The 21,048-nt window shown below is 40.7% G+C and overlaps 1 protein-coding gene across 1 annotated transcript; it reads left to right on the forward strand.

Moving 5' to 3' along the window:
* The first annotated feature begins 1,444 nt into the window (after nt 1–1,444).
* Nucleotides 1,445–10,895, forward strand: lto1 (LTO1 maturation factor of ABCE1). Its single transcript, XM_039795938.1, has 5 exons — nt 1,445–1,718; nt 5,090–5,195; nt 5,582–5,652; nt 5,785–5,902; nt 10,420–10,895. Exons 1-5 carry the CDS (start codon nt 1,660–1,662, stop codon nt 10,489–10,491), a joined length of 426 nt encoding a protein of 141 aa, XP_039651872.1. The 5' UTR covers nt 1,445–1,659; the 3' UTR covers nt 10,492–10,895.
* The last annotated feature ends 10,153 nt before the right edge of the window (nt 10,896–21,048 follow it).

Here is a 21,048-nt window from a genome sequence, read left to right on the forward strand (position 1 = left end):
AAACATTACAAGCTCGACTCAGCTCGGCTCATAGACAACAACTCATGAGTTGTCGACAACTCACGAGCCCTCGATGACTCATGAGTTGTTGATGACTCGTGAGTTCTCGCGGGAGTCAGTAAATCCCACGAATCAACTGAATCAGCCGGCTACGTTGTCATGAGTGGATCTGATTCAGATGAGCGAGCAGCGACCAAGTGCAGCTTCTCCTCGAGCTCAGGGTAAAGCAAATCAACAACAAAAGCCATTCTTTCACTTCTGAAATAACATACAATGTTCTGCACGTAGCCTAGCTAGGCCTACTGTAGGTTTGGTGTATAAATGTAGTATATTAAAATGCAATTAGGTCGAGCAGACAGTCCGAAACATTATAAACTCGCCTCGCCGACAACTCATGTTTTTTTTTTTTTTACTTCACAAAACTTTATTATTCAAAACAGATGCACATACACATTTAAAACATTAAATGCATACAGTGCATACATGAAAAAGGGGCGCATGGAATTTACATTAAAGAGATTTTAAGTCATTGTAAATGTTCAGAGTCCAGATGGCTTTCTTATTTGTCAGTCCTATTAAAGTTAAAAAATATAATTCCATGTCATTTTTAAATGAATATTCGGTTTTCTTTCAGACCATTTATATTTATGGATATTTTTTTCAAATAAAATTAAAAGATTCTAAATGAAAACATGGCATTTTATCCAAATCAAAAGCTCGCCTTGGATGTAGCATACAATACTGACCAAGGCAGACCAAGGGGGTAAGCTTCGCTTCAGAACTCGAGCCATCATGGCGCCATTTTGTTGCTAACTGGCCATCACCTCCTGTTAGCATTCCGCTGACCGCCATTTTTTTTTTTACGTCACTTGACTGAGAATAACTTTACATCCGAAGCGTTTAAAGACTCGATTTGTCCATTGTTTAGTTCTAAAGAAACACGACAACGTATAAAAGGCTCCATTACCTTGTATCTCACGTTATGGCTCCGTAGCAGACGTTTTTGTAAAAATAGGCTAACGATTGTGTCATAACCAAGTGACTTACTGTCGCACAGTAGAGGAATTACCGTATAGTACAGGAGAAGCTCGCAGGCAGTTTCGACTTACATTAGCTGTTTAGGTTTAATTACTAATGTTAACTAGCATGTTACTTAGCAATAATTAGCCTGTGCTTATGTTATCTCCTTACATATAGCTACACTCTCCGTCTGTAAGATTGGGAATGATTGAGATTTCTCTTGGCACAGCTACCAGAACACTTACAACTTTCAGACACGTTGCTCACGTCAAATTTACGCGGTCTCTCTCAGTTGGAGGCTGCGCAGTAAAGCTGGCCATCACCGGAAAAGTGCTTCTAATAGCCTTCACTGGTCTCCGTCCAGAGCAACGGGGTCTATTGGTCCATTATATATATGTCAATGGTGCAGACTCTGTGACTGTTCCCCTCCAGACAGCCAGGGAGCAGCACTGCTCTGATGGCGGAGGAAGCAGTTCCGTCTGCCTGCTGGAAATTGGTAGAATCCATACAGTAAGCAGTTTGTAGCGGTTAGCAGTCAGCATTTTAGCTTACATCTGTGTTGATTAATGCATCTGGCGCATAGGGCTGTAAATACTGTGAAAACTGTTTTTACAGAATAATATTGTAAGTTAAGTGGAGATGGCTGGCGGCTCTGAAAATGAAGATCTATTTGACACTATTCTTCTAGCGGATGAAAGGTCAGTTTTCTGGCATTTGGATGTTGTCTTATTTACCGGGGCACGTCGTGCCTACCGAACTTCGTAACGTTACATGGATATGTTAACGTAGCCCTTAGCCTAACATAACATAACATAATGTTGGTGATTTTGCGTCTGTATGTTTTGGTTCTTCTACGCTGTCAGAGCAGTAAGCCCTTACACCCGAGTTTGTGGGTGTAAAGTAAGCCTAGTGTTAGTGGAGCCAGACCACATGGACTCGGGTTTAGGAATGGCTCAGATTTATAATGAAAGAGAGTTTAATGTAGCCTAATTATAATCTTAGATGAGAACATGCAGGTTATTTTAAAATCTCTATTTTTTGTTGGTGTAATTATCACATTTTCATTAAGAAGAGTGACCCATACATATGCATGATAAAACATAATTAAATAAAAATAATAAAAGTGTGTACACATAAAAAGAACACACCAAATAGTTTGAGATATTAACCAAAATACAAACTCGATTAAAATGTTTAGCCAAATACAGCATTTTATTTAATTTGACATTAAAATTGAATTTCAACACTAAAACTTCAAACTAAATTATTACCTGTAGAACTCACTTTGATGACAATTGTTCAAGCAATTAAATGCGGCTTTTTCAAGGAGACCTATTGTGCTTTTCGTTTTTTCTGTCATATCTATAATGTTACAGTGTCAGGTATTCATAATAAACATGGCCAAAGCTTCAAATACTAGCTAGCTACATGTAGATCTATAATACTCAATAATGTTTATTTCATAAGGTCTTAACCCTCATGTTGTCTTCCCGTCAACCATCAAAAAACTTTAAAAAAAAAATCTCAATGTTAAGTCAAGTTTTTGTGTTATTCAACATTTTGGTCACTTTCCGACGTTTTTGTCACTTTTTCAATGTGGGTGCTTTTTTCTTTTTGCGTTTTTGACGCCTTTTTTCATGTGTTGTTTTTTTTTTTTTTTTTGCTTTTTCCAACGTTTTTTCATGTTTGTTTTGTTTACATTTTCAGGCTTAGACCCATTCCATAGGGGCCCTACATTAAGTCAGTGCTAAAAGAGATTCAAGTATTTGACTGTCTGAGTTTCCAACCAAGCCACAACTGTAGTTTAAAAACATCTTAAAATTACATTACAATAGAATTCCCAGTGGCTTAGGGCTGGTGGGAGGCAACTTAAGCCAGGTGGGCCACCAGGCTTTCAATACACTGGGGGAAACCCATTGTAAACATAATGCCCATGGCTAAAAAAAAAGCTGGTGATTTCATTGTTTGTGTTCTTCACCTGCTAGCTAGGTTGCATGTGGCTGTTGATTCGATATAATGGCAATTGTTGAACTGTTATTTGCTAGTGTATATATATATATATATATATGTGCACCCAGATTTTTCCTTGTGTCGCCGTTAACGCTGAATGGCGATACACGATATATAGCTCTGTATTCTTTTAAAAAGTGGGCTAAATGTTCAGTTTTAAGTCAAAGCCACTTTTCACAAGCTCTTTTATTAAAACAGATTGTGATTAAAATAAAATGCAAAGACAGAGTTTCCTTTTCCAGTTTGAAAATATACAGCTGCATCACATGTAAATGAAAGTTATCTAAAATAAATTAAAAAATATATAAATATATATCTCTGAGAAAGCTCCTTCACTTGTTTTTAACAACAATAACAGACTGATTAAAAGAGAAAGAGGACGCCCGGATAGCTCAGTTGGTATATATATATATATATATACATATATATATATATATGAGGTTTGACTCTGACCTGCGGCCCTTTCCTGCATGTCATTCCCCCCTCTCTCTCTCCCCTTTCATGTCTTCGGCTTTCCTATCAAAATAAAAAAAAAACAGACAGAGGGGGGGGAGTGCGATGGACTGAAGCATATGCTACTCACAGAGTGATGGCTGACTCATTATGAATGGGTCCAGCACGGGTCGAATGCACTTTGGCGGTCAGCGGCGTTACACACGTCTTGTGTAGGCTATGAAATGTCTATATCATCACTGCGCTGCATTTTTATGAACTATGATATTCTGGTCATGGGTCACATTTCTCGCCCAGGTCCAGCAGGCTCCGTCTCACACGCTATTACTCAACGAACTGAAGTTAGTTGCATTTAATAACTTCTAATGTGTTTTTCGCTGTGGTGGCCGCAATAACCAAGAGTTACCAGCGGAAACACTGGTACCAATACAGGTTTCCCTCTCATACTTAACAATATACAGCTGTGTTAATAACAATTAAAACTGTAGACAAATGTCAGCAGTTTGGACCGGCGGCGCTGTGTCTCTCCATGTTGCAGGGGAGCCGTGTGTGAGTTTGTGAGTGAATGGGGGCGGGGCTGCCCGGAGGAGAGATCCAAACACAGGAGGAATGGGTCATGTAACGCAACATTGAACCATATCGATATAAACGACATCGCTTCTTTCGTGGAGAGGCAGCAGATGCGAGGACGTTTGGTCCACCGGTGCGACCTAGGAAAAATCTTAGTCGCACCCTTACAAATTTTGGTCGCATGTGTGACCAAATTGGTCACACTCTAGAGCCCTGAATGTGTCAGTGTTTTCCACACATAGACTATTGTCTGGCAGTGTGCCTCACTATCAACACCGGCCGCCGCACATTGCGTTTCGTTGTTAATTTTTATTTTTTAAATGCTATTTAAAATACATTCTTCTGCATTTCCTTTCCCTGCTCTCCTCCGTCTCTCTGTCACTTCTGTCTCACTCACATACACACACCCAGCTCCTCCCACCATGCGGTGTTGGTTTTTTATAAGCCCCGAACGTCACCTTCCAGGCAGCGTGGCAATGGTTATGTTTACAACAAACGATTGTGCCTGCTTTAGAAAGTTAACTAGTCGCAAGTTTGCCGCCCCACCACAAATTGCTTCCTAATCTGTGGGAAACACTGCAGCCTGTCGCCAGTCATGGCCGATCATGTGAAAATTGGCCAATTCCGGTCACCAGCCGGTCAATTGGTGGATCTCTACTATGAGCTGAGATATTCTGCAAAGGAGTTAGCTGCTTGTTGTGTAGCCTAACATATTTTTGTTTAAAAATCATTCCCACATGCTTAGACCTGGCAGTCGCTCAGCAACATTACATAAAAATGATTGAAAACCAATATCATTTGTCCAGGAGCTTATCAATATTATTTCGTTACGGACCAGTCTGGAACCAGTCCCAGTTTAGGACTGGTTCTCGATACCCATCCATAATGCTAACGACGGGTGAATTTGTAACCAATGTTTACAAAGTTTAAGTAGTTTGTATTCCACTCACCAAGCATCATCCAACATATCCCAAAAATAATCAAAACCTCAAGTCTCAAGCAAAAACCATTGAGAAAGGGTGTGATTGTTTTTCAGGTTCCGAGGGGAGGGCTACCGGGAGGGATTTGATAAAGGGACTCGCCGAGGACTGCAGGACGGTCGCAGACATGGTGCCGCTCATGGGGCAAAGCTCTCCACTGAGGTGAGTTAACACAGGGACTCTAATGTTTTATTCTGCCATATATGGTTATATGTAGTGTAGTGCCTTAACATTACCCGTTTACCCATCACACCAGACTGTAGATGTGTCAGTTTACTCTTCATTTTCTTTTGGCATAAGTACCAACTGCAAAGAACTGACATAATTTACCAGACACCTCTCTGTATCAGTAAGTCTGAACTTTAATAAGAACTGGTCACTATGACCCTCCTATTTACTGTATGTGACCATTAGGTTAAATACATGGTCAGTTAGACAGGGTAGGCAGCCTGTTAGCCCATTTCATTTAAGAACAAGTTGAGTTGTGTTGCTTTGAATGCATTCAGCCTCTCAGGATTGTTTACAGTCTTTTCTCCTCTGACTGACAGATTTCCTTCTATTATGGGTTTGCCATCACATGGAAATGTCTCCTCCAACATAATACAGATGTCAAATCAGGGTACGGTCTCCTCAAACAAGATGATTGTCTTGCTTAAATTTTCACTTCAGAACTCTGCTGGATGACTTCAGATTTTTTAATGGTGAGAGTGTCCTATTTGATAGTTTTGTGTCTGTATGGGTGTGCTGTCAGGAAGCGTATGAAAGCACTGGAGACTCTCCTGGGTTTGATCCAAAACTCCCCTCATGATGATCCGCAGTCTGAAAAGCTACAGGAGCACATGGAAAGACTTCGTGCCAAGTTCAGACAGGTACTCCATTTACTTGACATTGGTAATAGTAAAGAATGTCTCAAATCAATCTGCAGGATCAGGATCAACCACTGTGGTCCAGATACGTCAGCTGTCAAACACACCATGAAAACACTGGTTTTGTAACCTGCAGTTAAGCAATATTATGCGCAAGCACCTCAACCCTAGCTAGCCTAGGGTGACCAGACATCCCGGTTTGGCCCGGGATAGTCCCGACAAAAGCCTCTCGGGACGCTAAAATGTCCCGGTTTACACCAACCACTGTGAAATTGTCTCGGTTGTCAGCAATTACATAGCCGATGCGGTCTTGTTATAGCCCGATCATTACCTAAACCCATGTAGAAAGACTAATAACGCGTCCAGCGTATGATTTTAACAATGTGTGTGTGTCAGTCAATCGTAGCAGTCTGCATAATCTGTGCAGCCAGCGTTACTATATATATATATTTGTAAACATTGTTGCAATGCCTCTTGTTATCTGTCTCGTTGTAACCAGTCCCTCCAGGATTTCGCGGCCTTTTTTTGAGATTGTTGCGGCCCAAAATGCCTGATTTTGCAGGAGCTGTCCTCAATTTAGGTCATCGGGTCATCTCATCTCCGGTTTTTCCTGTATCCACCGTGTGTGTTTGTGTGTGCGTGAGTCACGGGGGGAACTGAGCAACAGCCACGCCCCCTGCAGAGAAGGATGAAGTAATGCACAAATCATGAATTAATTCATGCATGAATTCATAATTCATGTACCCTTACCGTAAAGTGTTACCATAACTTTAGTTCAAGCCTGTGGCAGCAGTTCCAAATAATTCGATTAGTGCCATGGAGTGAAAAATACCTTATCACAAAGTTTTTCATAAGTTCAGTGGGCTTTAATTCTGAAAAATAAAGTTGGTCCCACATGAAACTCACTCAATGTATTTCAGGGCTCCAGACTAACTTTTTTATTTAGGTGCACCAGCAAAAAATGTAGGTGCACCCAAATTTTTCCTTGCGTCGCCGTTAACGCTAAATGGCGATACACGATATATAGCTCTGTATTTTTTTACAAAGTGGGCTAAATGTTCAGTTTTAAGTCAAAGCCACTTTTCACAAGCTCTTTTATTAAAACAGATTGTGATTAAAATAAAATGCAAAGACAGGGTTTCCTTTACCAGTTTGAAAATATACAGCTGCAACACATGTAAATGAAAGTTATCTGAAATAAATAGCCTAGGATATATTAAAAAATGTATATCTCTGAGAAAACTCCTTCACTTGTTTTCAACAACAATAACAGACTGATTAAAAGAGAAAGAGGACGCCCGGATAGCTCAGTTGGTGTATATATAGAGGTTCGACTGCGACCTGCGGCCCTTTCCTGCATGTCATTCCCCCCTCTCTCTATCCCCTTTCATGTCTTCAGCTTTCCTATCAAAATAAAGGCCGAAATCTTAAAAAAAAAAAGACAGAGGGAGAGAGTTATGGACTGACGCGTATGCTACTCACAAAGTAACGGCTGACTCATTATGAATGGGTCGAGCACGGGTCGAATGCGCTTTGGCGGGTCAGCAGCGTTACACACGTCTTGTGTAGGCTATGAAATGTCTGTATCGTCACTGCGCTGCACATCACTGTTATAATAATGATGTTAAATCAAGCCCTCAAGTGTAATATTGCGATTATATAACGTTTACCAACAAAATATGTTCTAATCAAAGTGTATTCTCTTTGTATAGCTGTCAGATTTCCCAAACTGAATAATTACAGCAAATATAAACACCAAACTGCTTTGCTAGCTCTATCCTGTTACAACTAAGATATCTGCTGAAAAAAATATTTTTTCCATGGATAGATTTAGATACTAAAACGTCTGCGAACTTTGAACAACCAAGACAATTTCCTGTCCCTGTAATGCTACGTTAGTCAGCAGCTAACTTAAGCTAATGTTAGCTTTGTACAGATCGTGGGACTTCCCAAACTGAATAACTGCTGCACATATAACACAAAACTGCTTTGCTAGCTCAATCTTGTAATTAAGATATCTGCTGACAATTTTTTTTTTTCATCGACAGATATAGCTCCTGCACGTCCCCGAAAATCACATTTAGCAGCTATTTTCTAGATAGCGCTGGCACAGCTGATCCAAACATGACTTCAGAGCGCTGTAACAAATAAGTTGTTTAATCCGATGAATCACTTTATATACTAGTTGGAGAGCTTTTGTGTGTTCCACTGAGGTTCCTGCAATACTTACATGAATACAAATGTTTTGAAACCGTTCTTTAATTCAACTCCGTAATGTTAACAGAGAAATGGCGGGGTGGTATTTTAAGTGATGCGCCAGGTGTGCTCATATGGCTCTGGGTGTGCTGTTATGCTGATTTGAGCACGTTCTAAATGTCTAGTTGACCAATCAGATTGTCTGGTCGGATTTACATTAGCCTCCATGCAATATGTTATGTTACTGTGTGTTGTCTATATTTTCTAGGTTAGTATTATAGATGGTATATAAAGATGGACTACGCATCTCCACTCCATGCTGCCACTTTCATGACTGTTACTTTACTGCTACATATACTAAACATGGAATGAACGATTTGCACTAATGCTGTCAAACGATTCAAATATTTAATCGCATTAATGTCATAATTAACTTGCAATTAATCGCACATTTTTATCTATTCTAAATGTCCCTTGATTTCTTTTTGTCCCTTTTTTTTTTTTTTTTTCTTCTCATTTTAATGCTTGCTTTGTGCAAATGTTATTTTTTAATTGAAAACAACATTGGCATATACTGTAGTGTTCAATATTCTCACTTGGAGCAGTCATTCACACTTGGAGCAAATAATCTCTCATACAATGTAACACTGTCCGTCACGAGGGGACGGAGAATTCGCATCAGCTGTGTGCTGGGCCATCAAGTGGTATTTCAGACTGCACATGCTGCAGTGATAGCTCAGTTCACAACGACAAAACACACAGATCACTTTGGTCTTGTCAGTGGAACCATTTGGCAACTTTTTAACGTGTTAAACAAATTTTTCGTACGTTACTAGTTGTTGCAACGGCATGTGAAAAAAACTACAAAGTTTGCTAGGCCAAAAAGAATGTTAATCTTGCGATAAATAAATGTGCGCTGTTAAAATGGGTTTGCGTTTAACTGACAGCACTAATTTGCACATTTAGATAGTATTATAGAAGATATTCATCTTACCTCTATGCTGAAGCCAATACTTACCTGTTGTGGAATTTCTCGATAAATCCCAACCACGTGTACGAAACCCTCTACAGAAATTCTGCTACTTAAAGGTGCTAGGTTCTCCAGTCAGTGCCCTTGATCAAGGCACTGGCTCAGATCTGGAGTTGGTCCTTGGGCGCTGTGATTGGCTGCCCACTGCTCCCTTGAGGGATGGGTTAAATGCAGAGAATGAATTTCGCTACATGTATGTGTATGTGACAATAAAGTACCTTTACCTTACCTTATATGACATTTGGAACATTAAAGGGATAGTTTGGATTTTGGGCTGGATTGGCAGGAGGGTCAGCCCTATAAATGCGAAAGTCTGTGAGCGAGTGAGTGAGTGAGGGAGGGACATTGCTGAGCTTCCGTGTCGGTACTCCTGCCTGCTTCTCCAAACTGGGGGCGTGCTGACCGCCATCTACTGTAGCTAACACACTGACTATGGAGAAGTAGCTCATACAACCACAACACATCTGAACTATCCCTGTTAGATAGCAGCAAGCTAATTTGCTATGTAAGGATATAGTGGAGTAATTGTGTCCTGAGCAGAGAATTAAGTCCCTGTCCCTCTGTGTGTGTTGTAATCTGAGCTTCTCTGTTCTGTGTTTTGGTAGCCGGGCCGGCTGCACATGCATGTCAGTCCCTCCTTTTTATAACTGCTTGTGACGACATAAGTGAGAGCTGTGTGGAGGCAATCCTGACCCAGACTCTGAATGATGTAAATAGCACCTTTTAATGACCTACACTTCTGTTTTACCTTTAGGTATATGGTTGCTGCTGCTGCAAACCTGCTGCGTTCCCTACACAGCCTGTGTAGTCACTCACTACATTTAAATGCACATAATATTCTGGTTTTTGCCCTTATTCCTACTAAGCCATTTACATGGCTATTGAAAGTGATTCCATTAGTATTCCACTAATATTCCCGTTTACATGCAAACTGTTGACTGCTTGGTTTGTGTACAATCGCCATAGCAACGCAAAGAGCTGACCGTAAGCCGTAAACTCTCACAAATTGCATTAAAAATCCTGATTGAGATGCAGATTCTGAATATACTGTATACCATGTCCAAAGAATGATTCTAAAACCTGAGTAATACCAGCATATCACCCATGTCTTAATCTGAAAATGCTAAATTCGGGGAAAGGCCTCATTCAGAATGTCTGTTTACATGACCTGTATCAATTTGGGAATAATAGTGGAACATCCATGCGCGTGTAAACATACTTGCGGTGTTGGTGTCAGTATGGATTAGCAGGGCACGTATTGCACACCAGCTAACCTCTGTCTGGTATTGTCCAGGTCTGCTCTATGCTGAGTGTCCCGGCTGACTTCAACGATTACATCAAAACTTGTGAAGGGACTTCTTTCTGAACCCAGGCTGATGAGGAGGAGGTGCTGAGACCACTCTACGTCCTGGACAGAAGACAGCGAAGTCCTGTCCTGGGCTTGGTCTGCAGTGGATTAATTTCAGGGTCTGCAGTGTGAAGAAGGGACTGCACCAGTTTGACAGTCCTCTTTGAGATTAGTCTTTGCCTTCACATTCTGGTGGGAAGGTCTAACTTGTAGGAAAGTCCACGCCCCGCATTTAACTGGAAAATCTCAGGAGACGACTGCAGCCACTGGAATGGAGTACCAGTAAGAAAGAAATGGTTATGTTTCTTGTTTGACTGTGGTAAATGAGTGGATTTATTGCCGTGATGTTGAAGCAACTGAATTGAAATCGAACAAAGACACAACAGAAGCAAAAGACGCCAAAATAAAATCTTGGAACATAATTTGCTTTTTGGTGTCCTGAGTGTCTGTATTGTTTTACTGAACTACTGTGACTAAATAATAGGAGAAACTCATGAAAGCAACTAACTGAATGACCAAACAGAATTTTCCCAAGAGGGATTAATGAAGTATATCTTCTCATGTGCTCAAGTCCTTTTAACTTTGTGCTGCTCTGTACTCCAATACACCACTATCATACAGCTGTTTAGTTTGCAGAAAAAAGATTTAACACAAATCTGAAGAGCTTCAAAAATAGGATGCATTGTTACAGATTTCACATACAACAGGGTTCACTCAGTGTCCAGTTTCTTAGGGCCACCAAGCTAAAACGAATGCATTAAACCTTACCTTCATGGAGGTTATAATGTTCAGTTTGGGTTTTAAACCGTTTCAGAGAGGTGTTTATTCAACTTGATCATTATGATCATTTTTAAGGCAGTTTGTGATGCTGTGAACTGTATTGTGTTCAATATACTTCAACAGCAGCACAGTTAGTACATGAAAACACTGGTCAAACTGTCAGCTGTGATTATAGGGATGCACCGAATTCAGGATTCAGATTCGGACGAATATTGGGCTTTTTGACGGGGTTCGGTTTCTGCGGAACCTTAGAATCTTTTTACACCGAACCCTACGCTTGCACTGCACGTGCTACGCTGGTCAATGTAATGTAGGTGGACCATTCAATGCAGTAGGCTGTGAGAAAGTGAAAATGGAACTTGCAAGCAGAAATGGCACCACCCGGCAGCACCCCCAGCCAAAAGAAGGCGACCCAAGCCGAGCCTCACGCCCAACCCGCAATGCCGACCTGTCCCGCGACGGCAAGGACCCCAAACAACACACATCACCGCTGCCAAAACACCTGCGCATGAAACATCCAAAAGAATACGAGCCGCGCTTGAAGGACTCCATAGACAGCAGCCAAAACGCAGCAACATCGCGATAGCGATGTGCTTTCCTACGATGTGAAAAGAGCGTGTGTATTCAACATTAAGTTGTTACATTTAACTATTTAAGAGGCTGTGGACATTGTTTACTTCATTAATGTGTTTACTTTGTTAATGGACTGAGGACGGGAGTAGGATTCGGTATTCGGTTTCGGATTCAGCAGAATCTTAACCAGTGGATTCGGTATTCAGCCGAACCACAAAAATCTGGATTTGGTGCATCCCTTATTAAGTACAGCGCAAAATGGCAAGACAGTGTTCTTTAGGGCAGTAGGATGTTAGTGTATAAGTCTGGACATTTGGAGAAAATATAATCTGAGTGATAAAAATTGCCCAGATACCTGTAATGTACACTGACGAAAGAATGATGGAAAAACTGATCCTTGGACATTCTACAGACTATGTAAGCAGTAAGCCACTAGAGGGCGGTGCTGTCATTCAGTGATTACACCATAATCACAAGCTCTGGCCCTTTCTCCTACAAACACACACACACACACACACATTTCTGTTAAAGTTGAGGTGAGCTGTGTTTAGAGATAACAACAAATACCTTGGAGCAGTCAAAAGAAAGGACTGATGCTGATCGGTTGGGTGATGCAGCCCTGTCTCTTTGAAATAACGTTCCATACAACTAAACTACATTCTCAATTATTTTTCGAGGTAAACATATTTTGTCTCGGATTACTTTTGTTTTTGACATATCACAGATAGGTTTAATCAAAGTCTGCTTAGGGAGCTCAGGGTGGATGTTTCAAACATACCCAGGGCTTTCACCCAGAAGGCTGCTGTTCGTGTCCTGTGTTAATTACATAACAAGCTTACTTATTTTAACCCATAAAATCAATTCCCACATTAACCACGTTTAAAACAGCGACTTTTGCACAACGTGCACTGGTCGCTGAAAAATATGTTTCCCTGGGAATGTAATAAAGAATGCAGTTTGTTGTATAGGAATGTAAGTTTTAGGAAACAGGGTTGTGTGTTGATTAAGGGCACAAATAAATGTTCTGTGTTATGACGTATGGAAACATTCTGAGCAACTATAGCTTTGAAGTTACGTTGTGGTGTTCTCTCACAGCTTCCGCCCTCATAATTTGCCCTGGCATTGTCCCAGCAACACCCGATTTGTCAGCAATAATTCCTCATTGCACAGAAACACCATGTGCACACACAGCTACGGCAAGTACAGTAGGCCAAAGTTAAATCAGAATATCGGTCTGTAAACTGTATATATATACTGTATATATATATATATATATATATATATATATATATCATATATACATATATATATATACACATATATATATATATATATCATATATACATATATATTATATATACATACAATATACATACAGTTTACAGACTGATAACCTGTTATATACATAATCAAATTGTTAAAAAAGAAAGCGCGACTCTAAACGTTTGGCCATCTACAACAGCCTGTGTAATGGCCGATTGAGCAAGCGAGTGGGTGGTTTAATGACATTTCTATCATGCAGCTGGCACGAAATCGAAAGAATACAAACAACCGAGGGTGAAGAAGAAGGGTGATTTACAAGAAAACGGTGACGGAAATGTCTTAGTGGAAAGACGACGAGATTCAGGAACTTCTGTCGGTGAGGCTTGACGCCGAATTCTTTAGACAAATTCAAGAAACGGCGAGATACTTTGTTGTTTATGACCAAATTACGAAGCAGCTTATTAGCATGGCCTTGGTGTAATCCACATGTTCTGCCTCCGGCTCTAGAGCGTGAGTGCTACAGTCTTTACATAGAGTTTTACAACATAGGACATTATTTTTTTAATTTATTTTAAAATGTATGGGTATGAAGATCTTTTAAAATACATGTTTATGTTGAAATAATGTGAAATAATGAGGACTGTCACATAGTCTTAAATCACCAGCCAACGCAAGCCCTAGCAAGCTAGGTGGGTAAGGTGCTACCGAACGCTAAACGAGACATTTTTAGGCGAGCAAAATGTTCACATCAACTTTGCTGAAATGAAAACACACAGTGAGATGTTCAAAGTTGAAGATGAAAACATGAACAACACCCAAAAACAAGTTGAGGTCTATTTTAATGTCCAGAGTGTTAGCATGGTTAGCATTGCTAAGCCTCTGTCCTGATTGACAGGTCCTAAATCATCCTCTGCTTGTACGGAGACAGAATTGCCCTGGTACTTGTCTTCTTCTCCCTCGTGCAGGCATTTTTCTTACTTTCTTTGTGTTCATCTATATTGTTCATTTTCCACACAAGATCAGCCCAAATAGGATTAGTCTACTGAAAATTTCTTGGACCCAGAAATGTTGTTTCCTATGAACTTTTATGATTGAAATATCATCTACAGCCCTAGTGGATGAAATTAAGCTTGGTTGCTAAAAGTTGCATTTTGGGCAAGTTAGTAATTAGCATAATTAGCTCATTTAGGGGTAGCTGAATAGGCTAAAAAAAACAACTAATATATATCAACATGGAACTTCCCAATTTGATTACTTATGTTAAGACAAAAAGAAAATGTATTACAAGTTTTCTGAAATGTTATGTTTAAATATGCAAATTAAGCATAATCTTATTGAATATGCGATAATTTGCATAAATGTCCAGAAATGAAATCTGAACATTGGATAAAGCCAGGTTTAAAAAAATCTTGTCAAATTTGGTTGACATATTAGCTTACAGTCAATGTTTTTTACAAAGAGAAAAACAGTTAATATGAGCAATGATGCGAAGTCCACCCTTATCCCACCTACTGTGTCAACTGCTACTCTACCCAGAAATTCTGCTGTGTCACCTAAATAAGCTAATTATGCTAATTACTAACATTGCCCAAAATGCAACTTTTAGCAACCAAACTTAATTTCATCCACTAGGGCTGTAGATGATATTTCAATCATAAAAGTTCATAGGAAACAACATTTCTGGGTTTCATATGGGCCGTGTAGGGGTTTCCAGTAGACTATATGGTCATGCGATTGAAAGAACCTCAACACCTGAGTGTGTTTCCTAGATGTCAATCAGCTGTGATTAATCTATTAGCATAACTTCAATCTGCTGTTTCTCAGTAGCAATGGAACAAAATGCAGGGGATATAATTGTGTTTAAATTTACAATATGAACAGCTGTTCACTTTGACTTTAGCTTAAAAGTTAGGTTTAGAACATGCTGTTATCTGTTCTGACATACAATGTTAAAGCATTTGTAAATTTGGCTGTAAAGATCCATTGTTTTGGTCTTGGTTGAGCTTGTGTGTAAAGGAAGTTCAAGCATTTTAAATTTGTGTTAACTGTATGCATTTTGTGTCAAAGCAACAAAATGTGTTAATTGTTCTACACAGATGGATGTTGTGCTAACTGAGTTAAGAGAAAAAATTGTCATGGCAATAGTAAAAAAAAATGTAAGAAGAGAGTGTAATTTATAGGACATAACCTTCAGGTAGTTCCTGCCAGTTTATATTTCAGCAATGAGAAGTGCTGCCAAATACAACACATAGTGTTAGCTATATCTGTTAGCATGGATATAATGCTGGCACCGCACAAACCCCAGCAGATTAAAAAAAACAATAATTGCAGGATGCACAATGCCTTGTGTGGTGTCAGGAGAGGAAAGCTTGTTCTCACAGACGCTAAACGTTTGCTGCTTGAGTAAAAGAAAGATTATGCTTTCAGAAGGATGGAGAACTGGTGACACTGCTCCTGACAAAAAATACAGTAAATCCTGTAAGTAAAACTGTATAGCTTTAAATGCAATACATGCATTTCAATTTGTCAAACAATGCAACTAACAACAACTGCTCAAATTTTGTAAGTATAAATATAGGCCAATGGATACATTATTATTTAGAAAATATTATCAATATATATCATATTATGCATATATCAATTGGCTGGTCATGGTGTAGGTCTAGTCTGTTGAAGTACAGCACGGGGATTGTCATAAAGAAATGGTCCAAAATAAAATGGGAATAATCCTGTAAGAGTTGAAACTTTAGTGAGAAGGAACACAGAGAGGATGATGAGAGCATGTCTGCAGACAGGCCAACACACTTTACATTGGCTTATGTTAGGGTCACATTGACCCGTTTTCAATTTTTGTCTTTTCAAGGTTGACGGGAAGACAACACAAGGGTTAACTCATGTCCCTCTCCAAATCACCAATCTCTATTGTACACAATATACCTGCTGCTGTTGGTCCACACACACACACATCATCATCATCATCATCATCATCATCATCATCATCATCATCAACAACAACAACAGTAGCATCAGGAGGCACCAGAGGGGACCAAAGGGACTTTTTCAGCCTTTGTCAGTCAGCCTGCTTTCTATTCTATGTCCAAACTCACACAGACAATAACCCAACAGGACTGTGTGTGTGTGTGTGTGTGTGTGTGTGTGTGTGTGTGTGTGTGTGTGTGTGTGTGTGTGTGTGTGTGTGTTGTGTGTGTGTGTGTGTGTGTGTGTGTGTGTGTGTGTGTGTGTTTCGGGTACAGTAGCAGCTGGTTTATGCAGTGTCAGGCAGCAGGTGAACGCTGTCTTCCAGTCGGCAGCTTCTGAAGGCAAACAGAAAAGAGAACGTGGGGGGGTGAGGGGGGCTCACTCGGCCAGAGGCCAGAGGCCGAGTGAGCAATTATCAAATGAAGAATCCAAAGAAAGAGAAAAGGAATGGATTGGTTGTTGCTGCAGTAAAGAGAGAGGAGGAAGAGGAGAAGGAAGGGTACGGAGTTAGAGGAATAATTATCATAGGAAGAAGGAAAGGAAGAGAAAAGGAGGTGAAAAGGAGGTGAAGGAGAAGAGGAGAAAGCGGAGGAGGAAGAGCAGGAGGGAGAGGAGGAGGGACGAGCTCTTTGAGAGAATGTAGAGGAATGTGGGGAGCAGGTGGTGAGTGGTGACATGAAAAGCAGTGGTGACAAATGCTGCTGAGTGGGCCGGCCGGCCGGCTGGCCGGCTGGCCAACAACGCAGGAGCCTCTGAATCAAATGGTGGCATTGGATTTCACCACAAGCAGGAGGAGGGGCCAGCAGACACGCAGACACACACACACACACACACACACACACACAGAACATTTGTCTGTAATGTAACGAGTTACTGTTGATAACTCAGTAATCACATTACATTTACTTATGCAATAATTATCGCGTTACTTGCGTTACTGGTTCTTGAACTATCTGCATAACGGGAGGACAGAATAACAAATCAAACGTCCGTATTCGGCCATGGTTGCGTAACACCATAACACTCAAATAATACAATAACACCATAACACAAAAATGTCAGATGCCACCACTTAAGAGTGTCTTTTGAGGGGTGGAGGTATGCCCATTACTTCAAATTAGTAAAAATGGACAAAAACTTGGGTGTAAATTGTGTTCAGGCCACAAACACCTCTCCAACGCTATGAACACAAAATCCAATCTAAGCTAGTTGCTAAAGACCCCTGGACCGTGAGACGCTGATGAAAAGAGCATGTTGTTGCCGACACCAGCCAAGTAAGCAAGACTGTATTCAACAGCAGGTAAACAAAGCAGAGATAAGTGGGCTTGTGGCAGCATACATAGTGGAGAAAATGTAGCCTGTTTGGACAGTGGAAGCCCCGTCTTTCCGAAACATACTGGGCAAAATACAGATAATGAAGAGCGGACGGCCGCCAGTACTTCTTGACAAATTTTGTGCTGATGTTCACAACTTTGTTGTCAGCTCTGTGGTAGGGTGGATTGCCCTAATGTGGGACACTGCCTTTCCAGCATCAATGCTGGTGGTGGGTATGGGCCATGATCATCTTCGAGGGCAAGAGGATGAAGGCAAATTTGCTCTTTGGGGCTCCCGAGAATACCTTCCTCAGGATGTCGGATAACGGGTGGATAAACACGGAATTATTTACTGAATGGGGGATGTTTTTTCTTCAAAGCCTGCCCAAAGATGATCCACAACCCCACTTGCTCCTTGTTTTTGGCCACTCCTCCCATGTGTACAACATTGACTTTCTGAATTAGATGAAAGACAACAATTTACAGTATGTATGTGTAGCCTCCCCCCTCACACTACACATTATCTGCAGCCTGCAGATAGAGCTCTGTTCAAGAGTCTAAAACATTTCTGGAAGCTTGAGGGACAAAGGGTCACTGTGGAGAGTGGAGGGAAGCGACTTGACAGGGCATTGTTCATGCCACTGTTTTCCAAGGCCTGGAAGAAAGCTGTAACACCCTCAAATGCCCAGGCTGGATATCGTGGGTCAGGGATATTCCCATTCAGTGTGAGAGTGCTTAGCTTTGAGTAGCTCAAAGGCTCTGTGATATACTTTAAGGTTAAGAAGGGCCAGATCTCCCGTGTTTGTGGTGCGTTGCAGCTGCACATTTTCTCAGACAGTTTGGCACTAAGAGCACTATCATTTCTTTTATGAATGTGTTATCTGCATTTTCTCTTTTGATTTGATTTGATTAGGACACCCCCTGAGGGTTTCAAAATGGTATTGGGTGTGGATTTAATGTGTTGCCTTCACATCATAATATACTACAGAAGTCCGAAAAGCAAAACTTGTCCCACATTAGGGCAATCCACCCTATTAACCCTCCTGTTGTCCTAGGGTCAAATTTGCAATATCATCCAACTGCGGCCACAAATGGGCGTTCTTGTGCTGGTGGGGGTTCCCGTTTTCGCAGACTGAAACGCCCCCTTCTTCTTCTTTCTTGCTGAACTGTAACTGTCAACATCCGGCCCCCTTCTTCTTTGCCTATTCTGCTGAACTGCTAACTGTCAACATCCGGGTTAATATAACAACATTCACTAGTTAGTTTTTCTCGAACAGAAGTTTCAAAATAAGATATAGTAGTCTGTACAGTTAGCATAAAACTAACGTTAGCAAGCTAAGCCATCTACAGAACGTTAGTCCAATTACATCTTAATATGCTTACATTTACGCGTAGGACTAGCCTATATCTATATATATATATATAGTCCTAACTTTAAGCATAGGCAGACGTCATCTAGCATCGAACTAGATGGCTAAGCCAGCTTTCGAGCGGCTTGATTAGGTTTAATTTACTGATATTACAACACGATCATTTCAGGGAGGCACCATGGTAGCTAAATCTATGAGAATGTTGAGGACATAACTCTCTCTATGGCTCTGCCCTAGATATAAGTGAGTTGCTTCAAATAAGGGAACTGTTGGAGATCCAGTCCGAAACTAATACAGTTGTCTAAGAATATGCCTGAATTGAATAATGAATAGATTAAAATAAGACTTGGTGCAGTTCCAATCCAGTTACCAGACACACTTTATGAAGCTCAAACAGTAGGCTATTTGACTCCAAGAGTTCACTTTCTTTTCCCACTGGCACTTTGGATGTTTTCAATAAAGACACAAAATACAGTAATTTCTCTTGAACAATTTACTTTTGAACATTGTAAGCACAGTACTTACAGTATAAAACAAACCAACAGATTGATATAGTATGGTGGTGGACTGGTAGCTGGAGAGGTGCCAGTTCACCTCCTGGGCACTGCCAAGGTGCTCTTGAGCAAGGCACGGAACCCCCAACTGCTCGGGGCGCCTTTCTCTGACATCTCTCCATTAGTGCATGTATAGGTACTTAGCATGTGTGTGTAATTCAGGCCTGTGTGTAATGTGTATAATAACAACAGAGGGAAAACATTGTAGGATTAATAAAGGCATAATTGGCATGCAAAAATGAAAGGGATTACAAAATAAAACATGTCACAAATAAAACGAAAGAAAGGAGTAATAAAAGAGAACAACTTCAACAACACTAACCACACAGACTCAGAGAACACAATGCTAGGCAGCAGGGGCGGATTTAGTCATTTTGGGGCCCAAGGCAAACACAGACATGGGGCCCTCTACATCTCTTGTTTCCCCCCTTTTGTCCATCCTTATTTTTCTAAGAAAGTCCTACTTGTAACTTCTCTTCAGCAGTCTTCACACAGCAATGATGTCTAGACATCTGGAGTTGCATCTGTAAGAAAAAAAGAAGAAAAAAAACACAGAACATTCTGTTTAACAGATGCATCCACTGTAAAATTGTATTTAAAATTTTCTCTGTACAATAATAATCTTTTTATAGGGAAGAGCTGCCATTGGTTGTCATTTACCTTGGTTGGCTCTTTGATAGTATCTCTTATATGGATCTGCTTGCTGCTATATGTTGTTTGTGGACTTCTGTCTTGTGTTACTAAAGTGAGAAGAAACACACAAGACAATAAGTGATCAATTATGGATCATTTTAATAAAAATAACTTACCGTTTAAAATGTTTACCTTTTATCTTTCACTGACTTTCTCCTGCTCTCCATTTTTTCTGACCATTTCTTCATTTCCCTTGTCTCTGTTTTTGCATCTGTCTTTCTCGTCTTCTCCCTTTGGTCTTTGCCTGTTTTTTTCGTCTTCTCCCTTTGGTCTTTGCCTGTCTTTTTCTTCTTCTCCCTTTGGTCTTTGTCTGTCTTTTTCTTCTTCTCCCTTTCGTCTTTGTCTTTCTCCTTCTCCTTCTCCATTTTCTATTTGTATTTGTCCGTCTTTCTCTTCATCTCACCTTTCTTCTATGTCTTTGTATTCTCTTCCTCTCTCTTGAATGTATTTATGTACATTGAGTTTCTTTGGCTTTCTCTTACTAATTAACTCAGCTTTAATGGGTGAGTAACAAATGAAGGAAATCTTGGGCTGATCTCTGTGTGTGTGTGTGTGTGTGTGTGTGTGTGTGTGTGTGTGTGTGTGTGTGTGTGTGTGTGTGTGTGTGTGTGTGTGTGTGTGTGTGTGTGTGTGTGTGTGTGTGTGTGTGTGTGTGTGTGTGTGTGTGTGTGTGTGTGTGTGTGTGTGTGTGTGTGTGTGTGTCTGTGTGGAGTGAGTGTGTGTGTGTGTGTGTGTGTGTGTGTGTGTGTGTGTGTGTGTGTGTGAGGTGTGAGTGTGTGTGTCTGTGTGAGTGAGTGTGTGTGTGTGTGTGTGTGTGTGTGTGTGTGTGTGTGTGTGTGTGTGTGTGTGTGTGTGTGTGTGTGTGTGTGTGTGTGTGTGAGTGAGTGAGTGTGTGAGTGAGTGAGTGTCTGTGTGTGAGTGAGTGAGTGAGTGTGTCTGTGTGAGAGTGTCTGTGTGTGAGTGTGTGTCTGTGTGTGTGTGAGTGTGTGTGTGTGTGAGTGAGTGTGTCTGTGTGTGAGTGTGAGTGAGTGTGTCTGTGAGTGAGTGGGT

The sequence above is a fragment of the Perca fluviatilis genome, chromosome 3 (assembly GCF_010015445.1).
Source record: "Perca fluviatilis chromosome 3, GENO_Pfluv_1.0, whole genome shotgun sequence".
NCBI classification, from domain to species: Eukaryota; Metazoa; Chordata; class Actinopteri; order Perciformes; family Percidae; genus Perca; species Perca fluviatilis.

What these genes read in the sequence shown, in the direction of transcription:
- lto1 (XM_039795938.1), top strand. Translation starts at nt 1,660, where the DNA reads ATGGCTGGCGGCTCTGAAAATGAAGATCTATTTGACACTATTCTTCTA. An exon ending in ATTCTTCTAGCGGATGAAAG is followed by an intron (nt 1,719 to 5,089) that starts GTCAGTTTTCTG and finishes ATTGTTTTTCAG; the next exon opens with GTTCCGAGGGGAGGGCTACC. An exon ending in AATACAGATGTCAAATCAGG is followed by an intron (nt 5,653 to 5,784) that starts GTACGGTCTCCT and finishes GTGTGCTGTCAG; the next exon opens with GAAGCGTATGAAAGCACTGG.